This window comes from Lagopus muta, chromosome 3 (assembly GCF_023343835.1).
Source record: "Lagopus muta isolate bLagMut1 chromosome 3, bLagMut1 primary, whole genome shotgun sequence".
NCBI classification, from domain to species: domain Eukaryota; kingdom Metazoa; phylum Chordata; class Aves; order Galliformes; family Phasianidae; genus Lagopus; species Lagopus muta.
The window spans coordinates 86,619,029-86,646,670 of NC_064435.1; the positions used below are offsets into that span (position 1 = coordinate 86,619,029).

The 27,642-nt window shown below is 38.4% G+C and overlaps 1 protein-coding gene across 8 annotated transcripts in view; it reads right to left on the minus strand.

The window, feature by feature from the left end:
- The window catches only part of KIF13A (kinesin family member 13A), a 113,470-nt gene that overhangs the window by 57,230 nt on the left and 28,598 nt on the right, over nucleotides 1-27,642 (minus strand). For 4 of the 8 annotated variants that reach the window (XM_048940384.1, XM_048940383.1, XM_048940389.1 and 1 more), the window contains exons 3-5: nucleotides 16,110-16,122; nucleotides 7,677-7,737; nucleotides 162-254 (exon numbers count right to left, since the gene is read on the minus strand). In XM_048940384.1, the coding sequence (XP_048796341.1) occupies nucleotides 162-254; nucleotides 7,677-7,737; nucleotides 16,110-16,122 (167 nt within the window). Of the gene's footprint in view, nucleotides 1-161; nucleotides 255-7,676; nucleotides 7,738-9,693; nucleotides 9,718-16,109; nucleotides 16,353-27,642 lie in introns of those variants that run through there. The other 4 variants (XM_048940382.1, XM_048940385.1, XM_048940387.1 and 1 more) reach the window with 3 other exon arrangements.

Sequence of the window (27,642 nt, forward strand, 5' to 3'; positions counted from 1 at the left end):
AAAAAGTGAAGCAAATACAAATGATATGAAGTTTAACATTAAACTTTGTATTTCTATTTATGATTTTGAATATTATCAAGCTTAGTATTTATGTTGTGCTCTTCCTACTTCACACACATGCACAAGCAGCATCCTCTCCTTTCAGCACAAGCAGCACTTACCTGTCTGTCCATAGGCAAAAATACAAGCATTATATCCCTGAAAGGCCTTCTCAAGAATTCCTTCTCCAAGGCACTTGAACACCACTTCCTGACCTACAAAATAATTGTAAGTCTCTTTTAAGTGAACAGTGAACTTTAACAATAACAAGAAAAAATTTTGGAGATTATTTTTACTAATGGATGCACAATGGAACAAATGATTTCGTTATAACTGAGTGAATGAAACTCAGTGCAACAGCTACCTCTGTGTGTTTAAACATAGCGCTCGTTTTCCTATGAAAGAAGTGTGGATTCAAATGAATCATGTAAATTGAATGCTTAGAGAATAAAGATAATCTAAATTCCGTATTGCAGACTTTGCAGTCTGTATGCATTCTAATGCATAATAAACTAATTCATAATAATAAACTTTACCCAAGACTTCTGCAACAGAATTGCAATGAACACATTAGTGAACTAGAATATTAGGCATATAACAAACAATGGTAGAAATAAGAGAAATGTTCTCTTGGGAGATAGCTTCAGATTTCAGTATAACCCATTCTTATCTACTCCATGTTAAGGCAACGCTGGAAGTAAGACAGAAGCATCCCGAAGACATCAAAGCAGGAAATGTACATTATGAGTGTGAGAGACTTAAACAGAACTGTCTGTGGATATACAGGAGTCAGTCTCTTAAAGTTCAAGAGCACAAATATATATATATACAGTTGAAACATCAGCTACAGCGTTTCATATTCTAAAAAGTCATCTTCCTAAGCCAAGCTGATTTCAGATGTGCTCCAATCTTTTAGCTGCAGGAGATAAAACAGAAAGGGCATTTCTTTTGTTTGTGGTAGTACTGTACACATTTTTCTGTTTTGTTTTAAAAAGCAACGCTCAGAATTTGTACACCACAAACATGGTCATAGGTAGGCTGTCTGTCGAGTTCTGAACCACCTGCATACACATTGAAAAGAAGAGCTGAGATAAGGAAAGCATTTACATATCCTCTGGTGCTTGATTTTAAACTTACATACACTGCCTGATGACATTCTGAACAGTGGCGAAGTCACCTATCCCAGCTCATTTAATTTTAGCAGTTGTCATTTTTCCAGTTGGAAGCAATTGTACAACGTGTGCAATAGGACTTCTTTAGCTCTCAAAATAGAGCATCAGAAAACACCTAGCTGCATGTATGTTGCCTGAGAATATTAACTTTCTGTGATACTTGAGTAAATGGCAGATCACTGAACACCTGTAGTACAACCCACGGAATGCCTGTTTGTAGAATGGCTCTCCTGTATGCAAGTAAGACTAAAAATCTCTATTACTTGTATTTAACTTTAGCCTAGTTTCTCTTTTGCTATAAAGGAAAAACTAAGGCAGTGATGTCAGGACTCTGTGTATATTTTTCAATTGTATTTCTGAGATACCAAAAGATTATTAGTACTGCTTCTTGGATTAACACAGTTCAGACTAACTTCCAAAACACTGAATACAGGAATTAAAAACAGAGAAAAGCCTGCTGTACTACATAACAATTCCATTTTCTTCCTTGGACATTAATTCACTTCTCATTCAACATGTGTATCATGAAATGATTGCATGATCACATGTTGAGAGAGTGCTGTTCAAAACCAATGCTCCTGGAAACAGCTGTAGAGAATGCTAACGAACTGCTGAAGAATGCGTGAAGGAAACAAATCAGTGCAAGTGTTTAATAAGAGTGTACAACACACAAAAATTTGCTTTCCAACTCTTGAAGGCATATTTTGAGGTCGTCAAATCAAAGATGCAAGGAGCCACTTACTATGTTGCTGATGGAGAGCGTAAAAATCAAGTAAAGATTGAAGCTGAGTAAAATCATTAAGAGAAAAAAATTACTGTGAGTGAAGAACAAAATCATTTGTCAGAAGAGGAAAAATTCTTTATTGTCCACTTCTGACTAGCAATAAATTACAACATCTGTGCTTCCTAAGAAAAAAACAGATACCAAAATACTACAAAACTAACCATAGTCAAGATAATAATGAGATGACCTACAGAATTTCTTATTGCCAGAGGAAGAAGGCAGTTCAAATTGCACAGACAAGATGGGATATTTTTTTTTTCCAGGTAAGTTTTTATGGGCTTAACAACCCAGACATTGACAAATACGCCATTCAAGAATGATGTTTAGAGGAAACAGTTGAACTACCATGTTATAAAAATAAAAATAAATGCTTCTAAATGAAAAAAACATAGGAAAGAACAGAAGAATTTAAATTTCAATTACAGGTATTTTATTATTTTTCTCATGCAGTGGTGGTGCTCCTAAGGGCAGGAGCATGTCACCCATAAGATTATATGATCCAGGAGATAATTTCATCATGCAACATAAATTCTTCCTCCATGCATTTTAGTAGTAGGTTCTGCAAATTGATTACAATTTATGTTACACAGAATTATGTCTAAGTGCACCTAAAGTAAGAAAATAAATAAAACAAAATGCAGTTTTGTTGTGGTTTTGCTAAACAATCTTACATGTTCTGCAATTAAGATTTCTGCTTATTTACAGGACTTTTCTTCCACAGATGCCAAGTGCTTAGGGAAGAGAGAAGGGGTTTTATAACTCAATTCTGATTCAATTTTGCAGCATAGAAAAACCTCTTTTCATTCCACCACTATTTAGTTTCCAGAAAAATTTCCCTTAAACCTACTTGCCAAATCTTTTAGGCCCAATCTTCCAGCTGCATAAGACCATATAGCTTCTTAAGGTGGCAACTGAGGCCTGACATCGTAAGCCCTTGTTCCCTCTCCCATCTTTTGAGAAAAAACATGGGCAAATAAGAGATGTTTGACATACACATGCCACCAGGGAGAGGAAAGCACACCCAAGGCTTTCTGGGGTGAGTACTGAGCTGCCAGCCTTCACAGGGCAGATTCTCCTGTCTCCTCCTCCCATAGGGGGAAGGAGAGCACAGTTTGGTGAGCTCTGCATGCATACTACTATCTAAATAATCTCATTTGAAGACCAAATGCTTCCTCTACTTTAAGGAGCAAAGCAGCTAAGGTGGAAGCACATTGCAAGAAAAAAGTTTCAGACAACATTGCACTATGCTGTAAATGCTCACAACGCATTTGGCAGAACCCCCAGTAACGTCATCCTTCTAGGGATGCATTGCTGATCAAAACCTGATAAATACCAGTGGATGCCAACTCTATCCTGAAGATGTACCACAAAAACAACATCAAGACAACATGGAAACCTTCTTTCCTTTCATCAGACAGCTCTAACTGCCTTCACAGCTCCAAGACATTATCTGTAGCTTCTGGCAAGTGCAACTAACAAGCCTGATGTCAAAGTAGAAGAACATCCAAGAAAAATCAAAGGAGAAATTCTCAGTCTCTAGGATGCCACTTCCCTCAGGAGGCCAACCCAAGAACCTTCTCATCAGACACAGTGCTGCCACCCACTGACAGCGTCCCACAGACACATAAAGGGAGGCTACCAGGCTTCCTTAGCACTAGCCATACTAAAGCTTGGGAAGATTTCAACAGTATCAGATAGCATCTGAGACTTATCTGAAAGCTACAGGAACTTCTCAGAACTACATTTTAATACACTGAATTCTTGGAACTTTCCAGTGCTGGCTGTGTGCTATTATCACACACCATGGGCATTTAAGGATGCACTACAGAAGCTAAGAAATTTTTTCATGTGCTCTCCACCTACTGAAATGACTGGGTATTTCAGAGGCAAAATTATAAAACAAAGTAAAAACAGCAAAGTATGTCAGTGTGCATATTACTAATGGCTATTAAATTACTAATAATTTTAAAAGAAAACCTTGACATTACCTGCATATGAAAATCTCTTAGCTAGAACCTTGGAGTGAACACAAACTATTAGAAAAATTAAATAAGGAAAATATGCAAGATAAAAAGATCCTGAAAACAAAGAAAAATCAATACTCTGAAATGTCAGACTACAACAATACACCATTTTCAGAATGAGATATCTAAGTGCTTTCTCTCTTGTATCTCTATGTTACACCCTATTCCTTCAGATCAAACCCATTCCTAGGGAAAACTATACACTGCTGAAAAACCCCAGGACACGTTTGTGCAATCTGCAGAATGAAGCCAATGACTTTTGCAAATTAAGTTTGTATATTCCCAGATCACTAGACTCGTGACTAGTAACCAGATGTGAAGAGAAGAAAGAAAAGGGAGGGTGAGCAAAAGAGAGACTACTCTTTCTAATTAAATTACTTTTAAAGTAAACACCATTAATAGGAGAGGACATTCCACAAGGTCCTCTCATTTACTGACAAACTTACAAGTCAAGAGGTACCAAAACAAAGATTAGTTCTGATGCTTGGTTTTCAGATGACCAGTATTTCCAGTAATCAGCAACTTGTCAATATGAAATACAGATAACAGTTTTGAGCCTCTCCACATGTTGGCATGGATTTGCTCAGCAAGATTCTGAATGCAGAGATAGAACATCTCACTGCTGCTCTCTTATACAAAGAAAATAACCAAAACCAAATAACTTCTAATGAACAACACTGAAAATTCAAGCTGGTCATGTCTTTCTATGGCTTAACCTCTAACTCTGAACATTTTAATACATAACTGCAGCTAGTTCCAAGATCTAGCAGTTAAAATAAAACTTGATCTCAGTAATTAGAATTATTAAAAGCTGTGTTGGATAATAGTTTTAGAATAAATTCTTTAAATTTGTGTGGGGGGGAAGTGTATGGTTCATCTTAATAAAAAAAACAGGTATAGCTGGTGTAGTCTAACTTCTGTAGCTCAACATGACAGTATTGACAAAGCCCTGAGGTCTTTGTGTTGAAAGCCTTGTTACACTAAAAGGTCTGAAGTGCTTACAATTGAGCATCACAATGTCTGTAGTTTAACTGCTTAAATTAAAGTCATATTGAGAAACTAAGTTTTCCAGAAATGTACTGGTCAGCCATCAATTGCACCACCTAAAATCAAGCCCTACATGCCAAGCAGACTCCTTTAAAAAATAAAGAAATCAATGGAACAGTTGGAAAGGGTTGGGTTTCAAATATATTTTTACACTGGGTAAGCCAGAAGTACAAATGGACAGACACTTCTGTCTGCCCAAAATCCACAACATAAGACCACTCATGAGGGTGGGAGACTACAATTGTTCAAGACAGTTGGGTGGTTTGTTTCCCTTTAAAACAGGTGCTGGCAAAGCAGGAATCAGCATATCTTCTTCACCCAAAATTCAAGCTTAGCCTAAAGTCAGGTGTTTAGCTTCACAGCACAATGTAGCAGAAACAGATCCGAGATTTCAGGTCAAGTGTGATGCAGCTTAGGAGTTTAAGGAATGTCCACAGACAAGAAGATACGAAGTGAAGAGTGGAGTTCTTAGAATGGACCTGCCTAGGTGCTACTGAAGTTATTCACACCATGTCTTGAATCTTTCCTAAGATAAGGTTGCTTTCCTTCCTTTCAAAAATCTACCTCACTGCAGACTTCAGTAGACTCTTACTGCTCTCCAGGCTTGCAAAAATAATTCTTTAATATCAGCAATTCCCTGCTGTAGTCCAGTATTCAATCATGAAACTACAGTTTCTACAGCTCTAAAAGTCGGGTTGCCATGTGGCTTGTGTGGAGCCCTGAGCTTGTTAGCTCTGTAACAGACTCTAGTATAATACCTGGACATAGGCAGCATGTGTATTTGTGAACTGCCTAGAACAACGCCATTTGGTTCCATAGGAACAGCCAGAGGGATCACTGAAAACCCCAGTCAAAGCCAGCAATTGCATTTCTTTAGGCCAAACTCTGAAAGAGACTTAAGGCAGCTTCATACTCCGACTATATAAAAGCCTGCATCTTACCACTTCAGCATTTGGTTTGCTGGCTCTAGAACAAGAAGCACTAATGTAGAATAGGACAGTATCCGTTCGTGCAAGAATAAGTGAACAAAGTCAACAAATCAGTAACTGAAACAGATTTATATACATATGTTTAATATTCTATCAAATTCATTATCTTCTAGAATGTGAGGGCTGGAAGACACAAGATCACACAAATACAGAAAAATAATTGTTTTAGATCTTTTCACATGCAGTCTAAAGCTCATGGTCTTACTATATTTCTGAGATTAAACAAAAGAGGAAAATTGTTTCCTTTATCAGACAAATTATCTGCAAGAGCAAAAACACATCTTACAACTTTGCAGATGGTGAGAAAGTACAAAAGATGTAGCAGCATTCTGGAGTCCAGACTGAGAAAGGGTTAATCTATCATTTACACAGCGCAGCTTCAGTTCTCAGTCAGAAAGAATTTGATCACAACTTCTCAAAGAGGTCATAGAAATCTAGTTTTCATTCAAATTAAGAATAAGTTAGCCTGGAATCTCAATGAATTCACCTGGAGATAGATTAAACTAAGATAGGAACAGGTTTAACTGGTTAAAGGTGTTCGTCTGGTCTCTGTCTTCTCTAAAAGTGGGTTAGCCTCGTGATGCACCCGATATGAGCAGCTCTCAACTGCACACTTGAGGCACATCAAGGCAACATCTGGCTTTGCATCATAACCAAGTTCCTTTAAGAGGAAGTCTAGCTGTGCAGACACAAAAGGAGCTGTTGTGTGCTCCAAGGGATCGACCAGTTTGAACTGTGAGTCCAGTGCGCTGTATCTGTTCAGTGCAAACACAGACACTGAAAGTCAAAACAAAATTATTTTCCTGAGGAAATCTACACTGCTCACACAAGCAAGGAATACAGCAAATCAATGCATTTCCTGCAATTCAGGATTTGATTCAAGTCAGAAACGCATTCTAACAAACACTCAAACTTCAAGATTTCCTTCAGACCATAACATTTCTTAATGTGAGCACCTTAACCGAAAGCTGTTGTTTTTTTTTTTTCCCCCCTCTTTTCCATAGACCACAGCCTTGAAATCCTGGCATACAGAGCTGTAACAATCAAGGTAAATTTTCTTTAAAAATATTAATGTTAACGCACTAATCCAGTTATGAGAAAGTTAAGCCCTGGGATGATAATCTAATTTAGAACGTCCATCTTATGGAGGAAGGCATCACAAAGCTGATCACTCAAGAACGTCAGGAACCTGAACAATTGAAATATGAATGACTGGAAAAATGAAAAATAATCACACCATTTGAGAAAAACAGGCTCAGGAATGAAAAGAACAGAAAACATACTTTCATCACTAGCTCCAGCAAGAATTGATTTCTGAACCCTAGGTGACAAAAAGAATCTTCAGAAGAGAAGATGGGGGAGAGAAAGCACTATAGCTTGCAAGTAAAGAAAAAAAAAAGCTTTCCTGTCCCAAGCAATATACTGGGCATCTTAAAGCTCATGTTCCTTCTTAAGCAGGAACCTAGAACTCTAAACCCCTGTTAAAAAAAAAGAAGTCTGCTTTTGTGAAGTCCCTTGAGCATTACAGTACAGAACATTAAAAAAAATACATCCACAATAGTCTAAGCTTTCATGCGTTTTCAAATTATTTACACTGCTGAATGCACATAAAATAGCTTACCTGCATATTTTGTAGTGTTTGATTCATCCATGGACCAGAAGCAGTGATCAAAGGCAAACACCTGTAAAAAGCACATAAAAGGCAAATGAGGAACTCAAGCTACAGAGCACCTCTTAAAGTTATATCAATCCACAACTGCTTAACTGCAGACAGGTTCTACTCTTTATACTGGTCCTAAATCAGAATTGTAAAAGGCTTCAGCAATGGGAATACTTTATGGAAATCTTAAGCACTGCAGAGCTGCAATACTTTTTCTGTCTGTAATACCCACGCTACAAAACACTGCTTAAAAAAAGATGCGTTATAGTTGAACCAACATATTAAACTGTTTTAAAAATTGGACACTCGAGTCAGTTAAAAAGAAGTTTCCACTGTTCACAAAGCTTTGGAAAAGAGTGAGGAGGAATAGACAGGTGTAGTAAAGTCCCTGTGTAAATGTAAATTACATTCATTCTGATTCCAATTTTCATTGTTGAAACTGAAACTGCAAATGCCAGCTCTGTGTAGGTCTCACAGGTAGTCAGAGTATTTCTCAAAAAAAAAAAAAAAAAGAAAAAAGAAAAAAGAAAAAGAACTCCATCATTGTCTTCCAGAATAAAGTCAAACTTTGTAACTAAGGGGACAAAAAACCCACCACCACCACCACAAACCCCAGCAAATATAAAAACAGGAAAACACATCCAGGCCGTGGTAAAGACATCATTACTTGATCTGAATGCAGAGGACACAAAGCACAAAGAAGAAGAAAAGAACAAAATACAATGAAAGTTAGGCTTTCAGATTCAAGGATGGAGGCTGGGATTGGGGAAAAACATTATTGAAGAACAAGATGTGAAGAAAAAGGATCTCATTGAAGAATAGTAGCAATATAGCAGCAAGCCTGTGACCAGTAAACAGCATGCTATGTCTGCATGACTGGAGTGTTACCACCACTAAGTCACAGGTTCAGACAACAGCACCATGTGGGCTGCTATGGAGAAAGCTAACTCCATTCAGACAGACCCAAAACACATACGCTTCCATTTCCTATTTTAAAAGCAACTGGAAGTTGCCAGTTTATCCCAGTCTAGAAATTAACTCCAAGAATTGTTCCAAGAATTTCAGGTGACAATCCAATCTTTGCTGCCAGTAGGATGATACACAAAGCTCTACTGTCAAAACATCAACAAGCACAGGAAACTATGGCACTTTGTGCACTCCATCTCTTAAAACAGATAAGTTAGCATTCACAAGTCATGAAAGTTTTAGCTCATCTTTTGGACATTTCACTGGGTACCATAAGAAAGGAAAGAAACAAAAGAGCAGTAGCAGTATTCAGAACTAGAGGATGCATTTCCTCTTCAGGATTGTATTACTAGCTTCAGCTCTAGCCTGCTTCAAAGAGCAAGACTACAAATAATTACATTAAGTGCTTCTCTTGTTCGTAAAACAAAAAAACACCCTCAAATATCTTCAATTACAGCTTTTGTAATTAACATTATGAGAAATACATCTGAATACACAATGAATTGAACTGAACAAGCTCAAGTCACAGAATGTAAAGTTTTATTCTGCATAACCACCTCAAATTCAGAACAAGAGAAAAAACTCTAGAAAAATTCCATCAATTTGTGGCAAGGAGGTTTTATAAAAGTAGGATTTCATGACTGTATGACATCTCCTTTATCACACACTTGATGGTGCAGCCAGTGACCAACAGCCAGCTTCACCCCTGCCCAGAAACTAAGGCTGACCAATGTTTCTGCCAACAGTAACAAAGCATCACTGAAAGCACTCAATTTGCAGAAATTGCTGAGGTGACTATGTAGCAGACATCAATACAAGATGCACAAAAGTTTTACCATGCACTTCTAATGCTCAAGGAAGGAGCCTTAAGGACTAAGTAGCACCAGAAGACCTGCCTAACCTAAGAGGACATAGTCCTGCAGCTCAGTAGAGAAAGCCACAAAACGACAGATAGACAATGTAATTATTACAGAGACAAGGTAACAGGATGACCAGTCCAATGAAGACTTACTTTCTCATCAGCTGAGGGTTGCAGCTGGGTAGAAACAGAAGGATATTCAATATTGTGCTTAAGCCACTTGCAAACCTGCAACAGTGTCCTGTAAAAGCACTTAGAAACCATAATTTTGATCCAAGTTGCCTTTCCTGCACATCTGAGAACACTACAGTACAGACACTTAATATTAATTCATATTTGACAGTTTTATATTGCCTCAAACACATTGAAATATATGGTGTGTGTTCCACATTTTACCAAAACAAACTGACTGTAGATCAAACTAAAGACTGAAATTCTATTTTATATTGTTGTTCTTTTGGAATCCCAAGGGAGGCAGAAAGGAATCATTTCTTTATTAAATCTTTGCTTGGGACCAAATTTTCTGTGCTGGGACTTCCAAGAGACAATCTTCTTAGTGAGACATACAATGCAGGTCAATACAGAGCAAGAGCCAGGGGCTCTATTTATTAGCAGAAAAACAAGACATCCTGAGATAAACCCTGAAACCAGGAAGAAGGTGATGGATAGTTTCCTTTTTGGTTTTCAGATATGCAGAACTCTCTTGGATTGTCTGCAGTCATAAAGCTTCCACACAATGTATCTGTAGATTAGATTATAACCAAACTCTTCATAAAATGTCTGTTGCTGCAAGCATTCTGGGATAAAACAGCAAGATAAAATTTTGGCTTAACACAGCAACCTGGTCTCTTTCCATTTCTTCCAATTATATGCAAAATATAACAACGGTTTAAGAGAAGACTTGACAGTGAGACAATGCTTAGCCCACAAAAGTGAAACGAGTTCTGGAATTTCCTTCTGAAGAGGAGAAAAAACCCAAACAACTCCATAACAATAATCTAACAGGGAGGTCTGAGTCACTTGCTCCAATACAAACAGAAAGAGACAACTTCAAGAACCAGGACATTTCCTGCTGTTACAGAGTGAAAGATGTAGCTTTGTCACTGAACTGTGAGTAAAATGCAGCATTTACTTCCCTTTACTTTCAGGTCTTCAGGGTGCATCTTAAATATTTCTGTGCCTTTATTTACCTTGCTTCAGCTCCGAATCTGAAGAACTCTCAGTCATCAATAGAAAAAGCCTAACCTTTTTAATAACTTTTATAGCCCAAGAATTTCTGTTTCCCTTTTCTCACTCATTCCACTTCTGTGAACATTTTCCTTATAGGACTGACTGGGTAAAAAGGAAAAACAACCTAATCTCTCTGTGATCAAACTGCAAGCTGTTAAATTACAAACGGAAACCCAATTGGAAGGATCCAGCCTAACAGATGCCTATTCTGCTCCCTTGAAACAAAATATTATCAGCAGTGGATCACACAGTTCAGTTCAGAGAGGTTACCCAGCTACACAGGCTAATGTGTAATGACATAAGAGGTCAATACAGAAGTACTGCAAGCCAATTTAATCTATTGTCCTACACTTTTCCCCCTTAGTTAAGGTAGCAAAATCATGCCGGATTATTCAGTGACTCATAATTGTGGTTTAACCTGGCAGCAGCTCAGTACCTCACAGCCATTCACTCCATCCACCCCACTCGAGTGGGATGAGGCACTGGCAACAAAACAGAACTGGTGGGTTGAGATGAAACGTTATTTGCTAACACAGAAGAGGAAAAAGCAAGCAAAAACGCAATGGTAACAATAAATATATCTAAATAAATATAGCCACAATGCAATTACTTCCCACCTACCAACCAGTGCTCACCACCAATACACCACAAAGTGCACAATTAACTCTGTTTCAGATGAAACCAGGACATAATATAAACACTGACCATGTAAAGAGACAAAACCTGTGCTTGCAGCTATTCCTCATAGAAAAGCAGTTATCTGATTTATTATAAAAAGGTAAAAAATTGGTCCAAAATGATGGTGCAGTAAGGAAGAGAAAAAGTCTGCCCAAAAATGAAACAATGGTAAATATAAGATCTTAAGTTCTCTATTACATGTAAAAAGCCATGACAAAGTCTTAGGCCTCTTATAGACTGCTTTCTGGAAAACTATTAAATCCTTAAGTAATGATTACTTCAAAAAATAAAATTAAAAATGTGTCAGGTAAAAAAGTGGAAACTGCAGGAGCATTCAGTGCCTGCATAACACATACAGCAACTGCAGGAAAACTCTTTTCTCCATTGAAAGAAGCATGCAGAAAAATTTAAAATTACTTAGGTTAGTGATAACAAAACAAACTGCGAGCATGCCCAACCAAAGCTGCTTACAGGACAACTTAAACCTTTGGAAACAGATTCTAAACGCAAGCACGAAGAGAGTAAGAAATAAAGCATTTAAGAGTAAGGTCTCAATCAGTAAGGCTCTGCAGCACCCACATAACTAAGGCACTGTATGGGAAATGGCTGTAGGACACAATCTGAACAGTGGGACCTTTTTATATTTTTCTTAAGTACAAAGATGATTCTACAGCTTCTATTTTCCTGGCCTCCAGTGCAGAAGGTGCAGGACATGCAGTCCTAAGAACTAAGGTAAGCACACACAAGCTTACCTGGGGACACTTCAATACATGCTGACTACTACTTTCTCTTTTGACATAGGCATGCAGAATAATAAACTTTTTCTCATTGATTTTATTCTCCCTGTCATCCATTTCTCTGAAGGATGTATGAAAAGCATTGTCAATATGAGATCAAAATGAACTCACAGCCAATACTCAACACTGCACACTGAAAATGCCTTCTTCATTTTTTTGGACAACACACAAAAGCAAAATCCAATATTTTCACCAACTTATTTCAAAACTGTTATTTAAACACATTTGAACAAAGAGGAATCTGTGACAGAATTTTTTAAACAACAAAAGCATCTTTTACAAATTAGTTTTAAGCATATTTTGGAAGATCTATTCCATTTGGCTCTTTTAACACTGCAAGGAAAAAAGAAATCCAACTGTTTGTTGTTTGAAATTCAACATTTAAAACCACCAAATGCATCTCCACAAAGACTTCCTGAATCTTCAGTTGCTCTAAGTATTTCAAGAACTTCTCTGTGACCCTATGGACTTGTATTTCTGCTGTACTATTACAGCAATGCCAATTTCATCTCCACTGTACCACAATTTGTAAAGTATTCTTTAAAAAAGTAAGCAAAATGGGAAAACTTTGACAGACAGTTTCACACTACTTCATCTTAACACACCGGTTGGCATTCAGATGCAATCAGATGCAAGATGTTTGACAGTTCTTATGGCTGGACTCAAAACTACTCTTGTTTTTCAAATTTCAGAGGGAAATAAGGAACAAGCCTTGAAGTTACTCCACTTTCTGTAAAATTCTTGGCTTTATTGCAGCCACTAAAATAGGCAGCCAGATAAAAGAAACAAGCACTGTGCTCAGGTGGCCAAGAAGGCCAATGGCACCCAGTCTTGCATCAGGAATGGTGTGGTGAGCAGGACTAGGGAAGTCATCCTGCTCCTGTACTCAGCACTGGTGAGGCCTCACCTCGAGTACTCTGTTCAGTTCTGGGCACATCAGTACAGAGGTGTTTCTGATTCTCAAAGAATTAGAAAAGACAGCCAAGGGGTATTAACATTTTAAATAGCCAAAACAATATTCTGCAGAACTTGTTTTTATCAAAGCCCTCAATCTATGCCTTCAACAATTAATGATTTCAAGGGCTTATGCATGCAAGTACACTTACATGAACTACTTACAGGTAATGAGTACCATATCCAACATTGGGGGTGTTCAAGGAAAGACTGGATGTTGCGTTGAGGGACATGGTTTAGTAGGAGCTATTGGGAATAGGTGAACGGTTGGACTGGGTGATCTTTTAGGTCTTTTCCAACCTTAGTGATTCTATGATTCTATGATTAAATGCTTAACTGATTAAAGCTATACAATATTAGTTTAGAAAGGAATCTAATTTCACCTTATTAGTTCTTTTAAAACCTAATCTTCCATACAGACTAGAGCATGGGGCTTTCAGCATTTAGCAGTGCACTGTTAAGGAATATGTTCAGTCTTGATAAACACCATCTATGCATCTATACAATATTGAAAATGCACAGATAACACTTCATAGTCATTTCCATGTGATCAATAGATGGCTAATCAATCATGTTCTGTTTATACAGAAGAAAAGTTACGCTTTACTGGTGAAGATACTGCTCACATGAACCTCAATGAAGCAGTCAGCCTGACAGGCAGGGTGAACTACAGGGCTGTCTAGTAGGCTGCTAAAAAGAAAAGTGCACAGTAAAGAATGGAGATTTTCGTTCAGACTGTTGCTGCTACATCTTTATTACAACTGTTCAAGTAGCTAAGTGTACATTATGAATCTGCAAACACCAGGAAGTGATATAAATGGAAATCATTAAAGGACCTGATGAGAAGTTGAGCAGGGTTTGCTGAGCACCCACTGAGTGAAAAACAAGTCCTACCACCTAAAGAAGTACAACAAAAAATCTGAAGGCAAAGATCTCAGATCAGAACAACTGTCTTTAATTGTCAAAACATTACACTTAGAGTCCAAGATCAGTAACATAATGAAACATCATGTTTGCAGAAAAAAACTCTGGCAGTGAAAACTCTCATACCCTTACATAAGTCTTCCTACCATAGCTTCAGAGCTATTGAGTTGGTTGGGAACCACAATGACCCCATGGTTAATGGAATTAGTTCATGAAATACAAAAGAAACTTTCAACACTTCCATAGTTTCATTAACAAATTTTGAAGACTGACTGCAAAGGATACCCAAAAAGCTACATCGTTCAAGAAGCATCCTCATCTCACATCATGTCTTGAAATACTCACAGTATGCATTTCTACTGACAGTAAGAAGCATCTTCTGTCTCAAACTGATCAACATTTCATCATCTGAAGTTTTGGTATTATAGCTCAAGGATATCAATGGCCATCTAACTATACCCAGCAATTATGTGGCCTATATACACAACTATGCAGTTGGTATGCCTTTGTGGAAGAAACTCAAGGCTGTAATTAAGCTATTACATAACACCAATAACAACTTTATTTACCTACCAGGGCATATGAATGGGGCACTAAAGAAAACAAATGCTCATGAATTTTTTTGTTGTTCAAATTACAAAAAAGAAATGGGGGCTTGCATGTTTGTTTTTTGTTGTTTTGTTTGTTAGTTTTCTTTTTAAAGTCCATGATCAAGCTCTTTAGTGCTAGGTATATTAACTGGAGTTGACAGAAGAATTTTATTGCTTTGGAAAAAAAAAAGGAGAAACTGAAAACCAGCTCCATCTTTTTTAAGACATTCAATCATTCAGGGAAAGAATGTCAGCCCAGCATAGCATTTCAAATGGAAATACCAGTGTTATTTACTATAAAACAATTGTCTTTTTTTTTTTTTTAACCTGCTGTGATCTTCAATTGTTTGGTTTATATGACTTTTTCAATTCAAGCTAGAATAGATCTTGTTCCATTCTTCTCTACCTAATGGGAATAATACAGACCACTTACTGAGATATCTTCTTCTTACACTTTAAAAAATAATCAGAATGGTGTCATACACATTTATATATATATATTTATATACACACACAAAAATAGCTGTCTGAATCACACAGATATGCTAGGCATCCCACTACTACTTCCCAGAAGGCTAACATAATACTCTGCTACACCTGTAGAAGACACCTCAGACTTGCACGTGAACTATTTGAGATTTAGAAATCAAAGAGAATAATGTAAAACAAGCTCATTGACAGTTAACTACAGCTCTCTGCTATGAAAAATAACATGCAACAGAAGCAAAAAGTATCCCCACAGACACATAGCACTCATTCTGCTTCTTTTCCCCTGCATTACACACAGTATTTTCTAAGCAAGTTCTGGTGCTCTTTGGCCACTATGTACAAATTACTGAGTCTTGAAGATGACAAAATCATAGAATCATAGGAGTTGGAAAGGACCTCTGGAGATCATTGAGTTCAACCTGCCTGATAAAGCAGGTTCCCCTACAGTACATCACACAGGAAAGCACAGGAAGAAACATCTCAAGAGGAGACTCCACAGTCCCCCTGGGCAGCCTGTTCCAGTGCTCAATTACAAACAAGAGTTTGGTTTTTTTCTGGATGTGTTTCACCACCTTTTAAAACAATACTCACTATAAAGAAGTATTATATGCAAAGAAATGTTTTACACATTATACTTCTTATTTCAAAGGTATTTAGCAATGCATTAAAATAATGGCTTGTCCTAGTCATAGCTTCAAGAAGTCACAGCTTCACATAATCTTCACGTCAATTGGATTAAGATGTAATCTTTGCAATTATGAAGTTAACTTTGAAAAATGAGGAATAGAGGTTTCTTTAAATGTGCTCTTCTTCAAAGCCACATTGATCCCATACTATAGGAACATGCCAGACATTTCTGTAGTATTCAAGACTTTTAAAGGAGGACCAACATGGAGAGAATGCTTACCTTTGGTGGTTTTCTAGAAGATGGGGAAAAGTCAGCAACAATGAGGTGAAGTATGAATTGACCATTCACATAAGTGGAGGGCAGCAGAAAAAGAAAAGAAATAAAAACAGTCAGTGCACTTCATTATTATAATCTGAACATTTTTTTTGTAACCCACGATGTTTTTAAGACTAATCAAATCAGAAGAAATCAGAAGATACTTATAGGATATAGCATAGATTTTTAACAAGCATCAGTAGTTCCTTCATCATTAATATAATCACAGATTTAAAAGAGAGAAAGAAAAATGTAACATTCCTCACAGCTATAAAATCTAACAGCACTGAGTTTAAAAGTAAAAACAAACATTCTTTGTCATGGAAGTCAAATCACTTCCATTTTGTGATAAGCTAAAACAGCCTACAAACTGATAGACAACAGCACTGGGGCAAAGCCCCTCTGACTTTAGTAGTGCTACACATCAAGAACAAGGCAGGAGCGAGTTTATGGAAACGTATAGGAAAATAAACCTGTATTTTCCCTGGTCACTGAAAGCCTGCACAGAACATGGCAAACCAAAGCAAAAACACCACTATCCTTCAGGCACAGCTCCAACTGGTGCTGTCATAAAAGGAGCAGAGGTAACATTTCAAACTGAAGATATCAATGTCGAGTACTTTGACTTGCCCTTCAATGTTTTATGTTTACCCTGGCAGCCATGTGGTCACACAGTAAATTCAATTAGTTGGTTGGGTTTTTTTGGAGGGACTAGTCACGACCACTGACATGTCTCACTAAGCAGCCCTGTGTTTGCTAATGCCAATGCAAGAGAAGAGCCAAAGATAGAATACAGAATTAAATTGGTTTAGGCCATTCATGAAAACTACAATCTTATGCATAGCTTTAAATTAATCTGAAGCGATGCACTGTAGAAACACGAGACCAAGCCCTGCTTTCCCCCACCAAATCACAGACAAACTCCACAAAGGCAAGGGGGAAAAACACTTTGAACTGCCTGTCTACTGCCCCACAGCATGGAGGCTCAGCAAAAAAGGCTGAAAGAAAGTCAAACACAAACACATCTTACACAATCTTTTCTACCTACTCTCAGCTCATACCTCAGATGACACATCTGACTAGACCAGAATTACATAGCTGGCATATAACACTGGTATAATGCAAACACACTTTGCCTCCCAGCCAAACCACCTCCAGCAGCCTTACCCTTCCATTAACAGCAGCTGCTCACCCCATAGCGAGCTCACAGGCAGGTGGCTCAGAGCTTGTGCTGAAATCGCTCTTATCAAGTTCAAAAAATACTATTTTGCTATACCTGGAATACTTTTTCATGTAATGAATTTCCACATAGGGTAGAAGTTCAACTTCATCAGCCCAAGGTGTAGCCCAAGTTTTAGTATCAGCTCTAAACTTCGTATTCCTACATTAAAGAGATGCTGCTACTGAGGGAAGTTACCCAGACCTCTTAGGAAATGTTTTCATTTATTTCAAATGCACTCATGTCTTGAGAAGCAATTCAAATAACAGCTTTCCTAGGGAATTCCAAGTAGGTAGCTCTTGTAGTTCAGTAGGGTCCCCAGTCAGTAGGGTCAACTATTAGTCAAAGAAAGAAAATGGCAACAAGAAGTCTACCAACTGGTTTTCTGTTTGATAAGCCTCATATGGATAAGGGGTACAGAACATCACTTCAGTAAACACCTCCTTTCGCACATTTTGTAACACATTCCTTTAAGCAATGCAAGCCTTTCAGGAAGTTCTCTCTCACTTTCCTCTGATGGTCACTCTAAGGAAAACAGGGCCACAACTTTTTGTAGCACTGCTGGACAGCTGGAGTTTCCCCATTGGAAGTGAGATCCTTCACAGCTTCCTGGATGTCAAGGCATCAGGAACTGCAGGTGATCTCCCAACTGCTCAGGCACCTGCCAGCCTCAGCTGCAACAGCACAAGCGAAGGCCTCTGGAAATCAGTTACCTTGCTCTAGAGGATATGATTTCCTTAAGCCACTTGAAAATCCCAGCTATGTCACTGTAACATTATTCTGACAATGACTCAGAGACACAAATACTTTCTTCAGTCAGAGGACTCAGACTAATAAAAAATAACTGCTTACAGTTCTACTGAAATCACACATGTAGCAACTCAAAGTTGTCTCATAAAACCTGTCTTAGCCTCAATCAATTTTCCATCAAAGTATGCTGCTTTCATTTTATTTTTTTCAGATGTGCCTTATAGTTTCTTCCCCGTCCCAAAAGCCAGCATCTTCTCAGCTTCACAAAAACTTGGGTTTGTCTCACTTTTATCACACCTTGACCAAGTAGACCTGGTGATTCAGTATCACAGCTTGAGGGGGAGAGGACGGCAGATCACAGAGCTACAGCAATTCGCATTTTTACTTCTCAGACTTACGCCATGCTTAAACATCAATGTTCCATCGACCACTGTGCCGATGACAACACGGAGGTATATCTTTTGAAAGGCAACAAAATCTCCTCTAAACCAAGCTGCCAAAAAGTGTCACAGTTATCTACTCCTGTAACTTGTCTGCACAACAGCAGTTTTTTGTTTAACCTGACAAAGGACAATTTATTCTTTGATGTATCCAGAATTCAAAACCAAAGTAATCACCACCAAAAACCTGAAAAATATACTCATCCTTCAGAAGTGCAAATTGCAATTACCTCAAAGTCAACTTCCTCTTTTGTCTGGAAAAAAATCACGGTATAGCAAAATGTCACTAGAATGATTTTCTAACTATGCTGAGAAGTACACCTACTGAGGTCTGTCCCTGAAGACCTACTCCAGCTTTATCTTCTGCAGCAGCACCAAGTCTCTCCTATTCTGCCTGATAAACATGAAAGGTGCAGAGCTCTTGGAGCGGGTCCAGAGGAGTGCCACTAAAATGATCAGAGGGCTGGAGCACCTATCCTATGAAGAAAGGTTGAGAGAACTGGGATTATTTCGCTTGGAGAAGAGAAGGCTCCAGGGAGACCTCATTTGAAGGCAGCATATCAACAGGAGGGGGAACGGCTATATACATGGGTTGAGAATGGTAGGATAAGGGGGATTAGTTTTAAACTAAGACAGTGGAGGTTTAGGTTAGATATTGGGAGGAAGTTTTTCAACCAGAGGGTGGTGATGCACTGGAACAAGGAGGTTATGGATGCCCCATCCCTGGAGGCATTCAAGGCCAGGCTGGATGTGGCTCTGGGCAGCCTGGTCTGCTGGTTGGCAACCCTGCACACAGCAGGGGGTTGGAACTGGATGATCATCGTGGTCCTTTTCAACCCAGGCCATTCTGTGATTATGTGATATATATGCCAAGATCTCAACTCAGAACATCTCTCTCAAATGCACGAAATAAGGCTCAGTTCTCTTATAATGTTCTGTGCTAGAACATGAACGTGAAGTCTACTTACCTGTATCAGTGTTTTCTCTCTGCCATCTACCATAAACTCTCCATGACAGCATACACTGAGATGTGTTTAATTAATAAGGAATAAGCTAGCATTACATCTTCCGACCAGAAAACTAGCACTGTTTAACAGGGAGCAATAGAAGACATTCCTCCACTGTGAGCATCCATGGTACTGTCATTGTAATTGAGTTCAGAACAACACTGAGAATGGCTTTTGTCCCTTAATGATGTTGTCAGCATTCCCAACCAAATGCCACTTCCACCAGAGACAAAGTCATCCCAAACATCAAAAAACATCAAAGCACTGGTAAACATTTCTCCCACTTAATCCTTCCATCTAATAATGCTTCACCAGCACCCTTTGAGAATGTCATCTGTGACAGGGGTAATGTGCTTTTTACAATGATCCTGTAGGTATAAACCCAGATATTCCACATTTAAGGAGACGGGGGAGGAAGATGCATTTGAAAAGTAGGTCTTAGTCTCTCTGGAATGACACCCACACAACCCAATTCTTCTCCAATTGGACCACGCCAAGAAGCCAAGTAGGTCACAACTGTACTGTAATTACATCATGTTTTGAAAAGTATTCTGTGGATTCTTTTCCTTTCTCACAATCAGCTAATGAAGACAAAGCAGTAATAACCAGCTATGTTAAGTAACCACAGGTAGTATCTATAGCAGATGATGAACCAACCACAGGGTTTTCAGCTTGCTCTTCCAAGCTGACTCCAGCAAAATCATCCTCCAAAACACTGACTCCGAAATACCTTTTTGCTCTCACTGAATGTGCAATCACAGTAAATTTGCAGTAGTCGCTATTTTCCCAAATATATAATTAAATGTTTATATGTAGTGGCTATGCAGTCATCAAGGCACTCTTCAGGATCACTGGCCAGAGGAATTATTAAAAGCAACATCCAGTATACTAGAATATGGGAGAAAAGTCTTTTTTTTAAAATGAGTTGAATGATATTCTTTCTTTCTTCAGTGAGCATAAAGATCAGCAAATTGAGATCATCCTGACAGATATAAAAAATGTTTCCACATTTCTGTTTGAGCTCTTCCTGGCAGTATTTAACAGCTACAGTTTTCACATCTTGCCTTCCACATATTCCTCACGTGCAGGAAGAATATTCTGTTGAGAATTCTGTAATATCAGGGAATGAATGGCCCCTTTGTATGAATCTACAGCCTGACTGCTCCCAGCTATGTCAAGTTGGAACAGGTTATCAAATTTGTTATGCTTTCATGTACATGCAAGGATATGGCTTTATACTCCTCCCATCCTCAATTTCAGCCTTTCCTTTTCTTACCACCTTTCCAGCCTCTGGAACCTAAAGACAAGTTGATTACAATAAATACAATATTTTTTTCTGAGTTTTTTTGGTGGTTTTCTGTTGTCATTCTTTTGGTTTCTTGTTTTTACATCAGATTGCCAGTAATGTAAGCCAAGAACATCCCAGAATCTGTACATGTTTGCATCATTCAGAGGCAGATCGCAGAACCAGTAGTAGGATCACCATAACAAACGCCTCTTGCTTTATTTGATCAAAGTAACTGCATTGTTTGCCTGGGTATATAAGGCTGTCAGAGTGGTTGTAGCAGAGATAGCAGACATTCAGCACTCATACTTAGAAACTGCAAGTATGTAAAGATAGAGATGAAGGTTTTTTTCCTATTATCCCTCAGAGGAATATCCTGCAACTCTAGGACCCCTCACTGTTGAGTGCTTTATCACTGCAGGTTGTTACTTGCAGGCCTGATACTATGCATGTTAAAAAGTATGTATATGCTTTGTTAATGGGTACTACTTAATAAAAGCATGTATCTTAATAAAAGCATGACATAGTAACTATTTTGATGATCATGTGCAGAGGAGTATTAGCAGCTTGTTTTCTCCCAAAACACAGAGAAAAAGATTTATTTACCCATTTCCTCCTTCTACTCTTTAAAGGTAGGAGAAGGTCAAAGGAAATGGGGCAATGCCCTGACAGGGAAGCATCCCACCTTTGTACTTGGCTGGGGCACCTCTGGTAGAGCTGGCTAACAGTCAGCATCACAATTCAGTACCAGAGCTCCCAGAACACATACTTTGTATCCAGCAAAAGTCTGTTCTACAGAAAAAAAGAATAGTGAAATACTAACATTGACCTAGTGCTTGCATGGTGAGATAGCTGATTGTAATAAGAAACATCACAAAACAAGCAAACAAACCAACACAGATGAAAACACTAAAAATAGATTGCTCTCTAGCTTTATGAAAACACTGTGTGAAGGAGCTGTGAGCTATGCACCAGTGCCCAATGGAAAGAGAGAAAAGTCAAACACTGAAATCAGTTCTGCAGAACAAGTAAAATAAAACAGGCATTACAGAGTGACTATCGCTGCATTAAAAAAACCTCTAGAAAATGACTGGTTATTCCACCATATCAAGGTTCCACTCCAATAACTTGATCTCACTCACTGCAGCAGTGATAAATTAGACAAAAAAAAAATGCAGCACAGGTTATAAGACCAGCACAAGGTCACTAAAATAAATGAAAGACATTTACAAGATGGAAAACAGCACCAACTGCGCTGGAACACATCTAGTCCCTAAACTACCCTTCACTACAAGTTCTGCCTATTTTTACTGCCCAACATCAGCAATGTATTGACACGAAGTTCAGGTAGTTCTAACTTTTACAAAGAAAACTCAAGTGCAAGTAAAAGCAACTTCTGTTGGCAGCTTGAAAAGCACTGCCTAACTGCAAAAGCAAGCTGCTCTGCAAACAGCCACTGGCTTAGGAGCAGAGCCAGCACCCATATGCAGAAAGATTAACTCTGATAGACTGTTCTCTAAAGAAAGTTTTGTCCACTCAGCCATCCTTCAACCTTTTTTTTATTTGGCAAAATAAAAAGACAGTATCACCCCTTTTCAGCTAATTGGCTTAGTTGCACTGAAAAAGTAAAAACTGACTCAAAAGTGTCATTCTGCTCTGCAATAAAAGAACTCTAACTCAAAGCTTACTGCTGAGGCCACTATCCAGAACTTATGTCAAATAATCTATTCTCTATAAGTCTTAATACCATTCATTCAAAGCTTGTCCAAGACTAGTTATTCTAACAAGCATCTCCTACCAAAGTACAAGACAATCACAATAGTGCACTTATGTTAACATCAAAGCAAAATGGCAAAGGAATGTAAGATGCAATGACTGTTATTAAAGGCAGTTACCAAAAACTGATTCCCTAGAACTGATTTTCTCATCTTTTTCAATAAAATTGAATGCTAAAGATTCTAAATCAGGAGATTTTTTTTTTTTACTAACTGATCAACCAGGGTGAGATAAGAGAAACGAGTCATATCTCAGAAGCAGGATCCTGTCAGCTATTAAGCTAGTCTTCAATGACTGATTCTCAGCCTGAATTGAATGAAATTTTTGTCTGGGCAAACACTCTGTGTTTCTGTAAAGCGTGTGGAAAGGCATTCTAGCAATGTTAATAAAGTTACCATGGCATTTATTAGGGAGCTATTATTCCAATGTTGTTGCATTTATTCCTAGCACTCACAAGGAGAAAAACGTCCTGTGCATTAACTGGCATTTCAACTCCGTGCACACACTCCATGGAGAGCATCACATCAGCCAGCTGCTGGGGTTAGCTGCACCCAACAACTAGCTGCCCCTTATCTCTCCAGTGTCAAAGGAAATACTCCCTTTTGATGCTCCTGCTCTGCAGAAATCTCCTTCTGAAATGCTGTCTATACAAACCACCAAAACATTAGGCTGCATTGTAGATGCACCCCTTCTGCATGCAGCATTCAAAGATGTTTGGAAAAATACAGAGCTTTAATTAATTGAGTGTTTGTTGCAAAACAGATCACCTTCAAATGTAGATAATGGAAGCTTGCTAAGCAATGTAGTATTTCATCAATTAAATTGCTCTTCATTAATAACAGACAGTTTAAAGCTCAGTATCGCAATTTGCTTCAAAGATACTAAAAGTGATTAGCAACTTAATAGATAAAGATTTAGACAGATGTCTCATTAAAAAAAGAGATAACGTACTGGAAAGAATTCAACTATTGGAATTAAGAAAGTAACTGGATTTGAATCTCAGTTGTAACACTGTGTTATAACATCTGGTTGTAAGACTATTTTTGCTGTGAGGTTCTTTCCTAGTCAAGCAGGACAAGGATTTAGCTGAGCCATTCCCAATGCAACAGCCCCAACCATTTGTTCAGACTGGACAAGACACAACCCACAGATTTCTCTGTCACATTCCATCATCACACCAGGGAAAATCATCATGCAAATTTAATCTAATTTATGTTACTAATGAGATTCCAAAAAAAAGATGCTGATTAGGCACGACACTTCACACAGCTGTGCAAATGTATGTTAGCATTCTTTAAATATAACTGTAGTATGAAAGAATCATCTTCCTGAGAGTCAGCAAAATTCACAATTGCTATCTGCATTTCATCCCAGCATGCTTTTTCAGTATTGTGAATACTGAATGCAACGATCAGAAATGCCATTCATTAACTTGTGTAAGAAACTGAAGGCTTCCACGGTTTTGATGACAATACACATTAGCACAGCAATCTCTGCCACCTCACCAGAAAGATTTTGGAAAGTCTCTAACAGCAGGCTGCAACATCTAACATGCCGGTGACTAACATTACGTTATTTGCTTTAAAAGGCAGTGCTAACAAACGTGATAGAACACTATGTAGAAAAAGAGTGAGATGATGCATGTGATAAAAAAAAGCTTATTGTGTGGAACAACGTAGCAGGGATGTAAACTCAAATCAGCTCCACCTAATTAAAGTGAGTAAGTTGCTGCGGAACCAACACCCAACTTAGAAGTCCTGAAGAGAGTTTATCCCTATATAGGACCCATATAAGTGAAATTTTTATTGTTTTCTTTAAAGCTTAGGCAGTATTCTAGCAAGCTCTAGTAACCCAGCATGTCATGAAATGAATCACAGAAATCAGCCCAAGAAAAACCATTCACAGCATTTGCTCCGAGTTCCTCAGCTAACAAAAACAGAACGACTGCCAAAACAGCTAATGATCTTCACAGAGGGCAAACAACAAGCACTATGCTACTGAACCTAGAGGAGGGCACAACCTGAGCTCATTTCTAGAGTCTGTGAATAGATGAGTTCCATCAGAGAAGGGCTGGCAACTGCCATGGCACTCAGATCTTCCACATGAGGGCTTCAGACAGAGGTTACCTTCTGCTTGAAGTCAGAGAGACACACGAGTCACAGTGCTGAAGGCCTTGTCAGAAAATGCAAGCCAGTGATCTGTACAACTGAGGAGGTGAGACCAACAAAATTTAATACTCAATCCTCCCCAGCAAACTGGAGGTTTGTGGAAATTGCTATAAACATCACCTTGCCCACAAGTTTTGTTGTAGAGAAGAATGTTTGTGGGTCAAAGTAAGACTTTAGAAGCAGGCATTACCTTATATATGAATAATATGCACTTGCTGATAATGATCTCTTCACTTGTGTGCCATGCTAGCATTTAAGCAACAATGAACACTTCAGACTCCTATGAAGCTACTAGCACTGGCATTTCCACCCTTGGAGCCAGGGTGTTTTCAGAGCTGCCAGAACAACAGGCAATGGCAACACACCGGAGCAAAAGAGGTTCTGTCTGAAAACCAGGCAGCAATTCTGTGCTGTGCAAGTACTGGAGTACTCTGGCAGCCCAAGGCGTGAGGTCTCCTCAGAGATGCCCCAAATCTTCCTGGACATGGGGTTTTGTCATTCTGCTCTGGGTGGCCCTGCCTGAGCAGGGGTTAGGCCAAATCCTCCTGAGGTCCCCTTCTCATCTCAGCCACCCTTTGAAAAGTGCTATAATTGATTTTCATTTAAGATAATGGTGTAGAGCATGAACATTAGTATAAGATGATGTGCTTAGTTTGTAAGTGAGGAATTTTTACACCATTTACAACTATCCTAGATTGGCATTAATAACATCTTTACTTTAAAAAGCCAATAAGAGCATCTCTAAAAGCCTTTGTGGTATGTTCCACACACCAACCCAAATACATCCGTTTCAGAGAAAGAAGTGTACAACAAAATATACAACATTTTCAGCAGTTATGTAGCAGTCAGTAGGGCTTCATGCCTACTTTTTACACCAGTACTTCATTCAAGTCTCCAAAAAGCCTGTTTGCTCTGAAGAGCAGTATCTGTTCTTCCCTTCAAGTGATGTTACCAGGAAAGGCCAGGTATCCAGGTTTCACTTACTGATCTTCAAAAAACAAGCTCAGTCAGTACTACTTGAAAAGCGCAGTGGAAATGTGTAGCTTGCTCTGGCAGATAAAAGGACCTCAACTTAGTCTCCATTATCTTTAGATCTCAGTAGGGGGGCACAGCCATTACTATGAAAATGATGTTTCTACACAGCTTCAGTGCAAATAAAATGCTTAAAGGCAACAAACTCAGAAATAAAATCCAGAGTCAAATAGGATAGGGCTTAAACTCAATTAAAAAAAAAACTGGGTTTGTTTTGGCAAGTCAGAAATACATATACTAATAATACACTCCAAAAGTAATGCTTCCTATTTATTTCTATGGAAGCAACAGCTACAAATCACACAACACTATTTGATAGAGCAAATTGTCAACTATGAAACACCATTTTTTAATGTAGTCATTACCATTCATTATGCATTTTTTACCAGACATGAACAACAGCCTGCATGCTGTGCTTTCAACAATCTGCATGGCTATCCAGAACAACGTAGTTTGACTTTCAACACAGCACTCACTGCCTCACTGAGCTCACATCACTGCTCAGTCTCCAGAAACATTCAGCAAGCATCAACGAATGTCAATGGGCTCCATTTTTTTCCACACCAAGGAATTCAATGACACACCTTTGCTTCATGTACACTTCCATGTCAGAAAACATTTTGTCAAACTGCCCCTCTGCTGCCAGCTGTTGAACATCAATAAAATATAACAAAATAATACTGGCAAGAAGGTTCAATCTCTACTGCCAATACCACCAGTGTTCACCTCTGACATTGTGGGCCTGCATCATAAAATATGAGGCATTACTTTCAGAGCTGCCCTCATATAGTAAGCGGTTTAAAACAAAGATGATTTACTGCTCACTTTACCTAGAGACTTGTATATGAAGACAGACAGATATAACTCTGAAGCACATTAGCAGAGAATGAGTCCACAGCTAAATGTTAACAACTGAATTTCATTTTTCTTATTTCACAATACACAGTAAACAGTCAGCCTCTGTCCTATAAAATTACAATTAGTTTGACAAGAAAAATGCTACACTAAAAGTCAGAAGTACAAAGTATTACAAGCAGTTTTCAATACGAGAAATGTTGACTCCATAGAGTAAATAAGGACATGTGAATCATACGATTACAAGCAAAGCGTGAAAGAAACAAGAGTCATCTCAGACTTCTTAGACTTGGAAGGTTATGAAAATCCAGAAGGTCACAATACTGTGGTGTACAAGTCACTAACACGATCAAAGAATTAAGAACTGAAACAGATATTTAGTGCTTCCTGAAAGAGAAAAACAAAATGAGTTGTCTAGTCTTAGAGACAAGTTAGTGAGATCATACCTGCCAATCTAAGATAACAGGCTGAATATAGCAAGCATATACATCACCCACCATATACAGCTTATGACTGTCACAACTAACTATGCCATGAAGTCTTAAAGACTCCAGAGTAGAAACAATTCAATATCACTGCTCTGCCTCACAGAGGGCTTTTCGTCCTACCAGTGTTCAGATGTTTTTCCTGCTCTTGAAAAAATTTAAACTCATGTGCCAACACTGTCCTGTAAGTTAAAGCTTCAAACTCAGCTAGGAGCAAACATGAGAGCCACTCTTTCATATGGGTTCTGCAGCCTTTTAACCATCCTAGTAACTTCATGTACCAGTTTGGATTCACATTTCTTAAAGACAGCATATCTGCAACATAAGGAATAATCTGCAAGTGATTCTACCAAGTGCCTTTTAGAATGGCATACTTCTACATTGTAGTTGTACTGCACTACTTATGAAGTAACGTCTGCATTCTGAAGAGTCTGGAAAACATATACATTCTCAGGAACAAGACTTTTCGCATATAAAGCA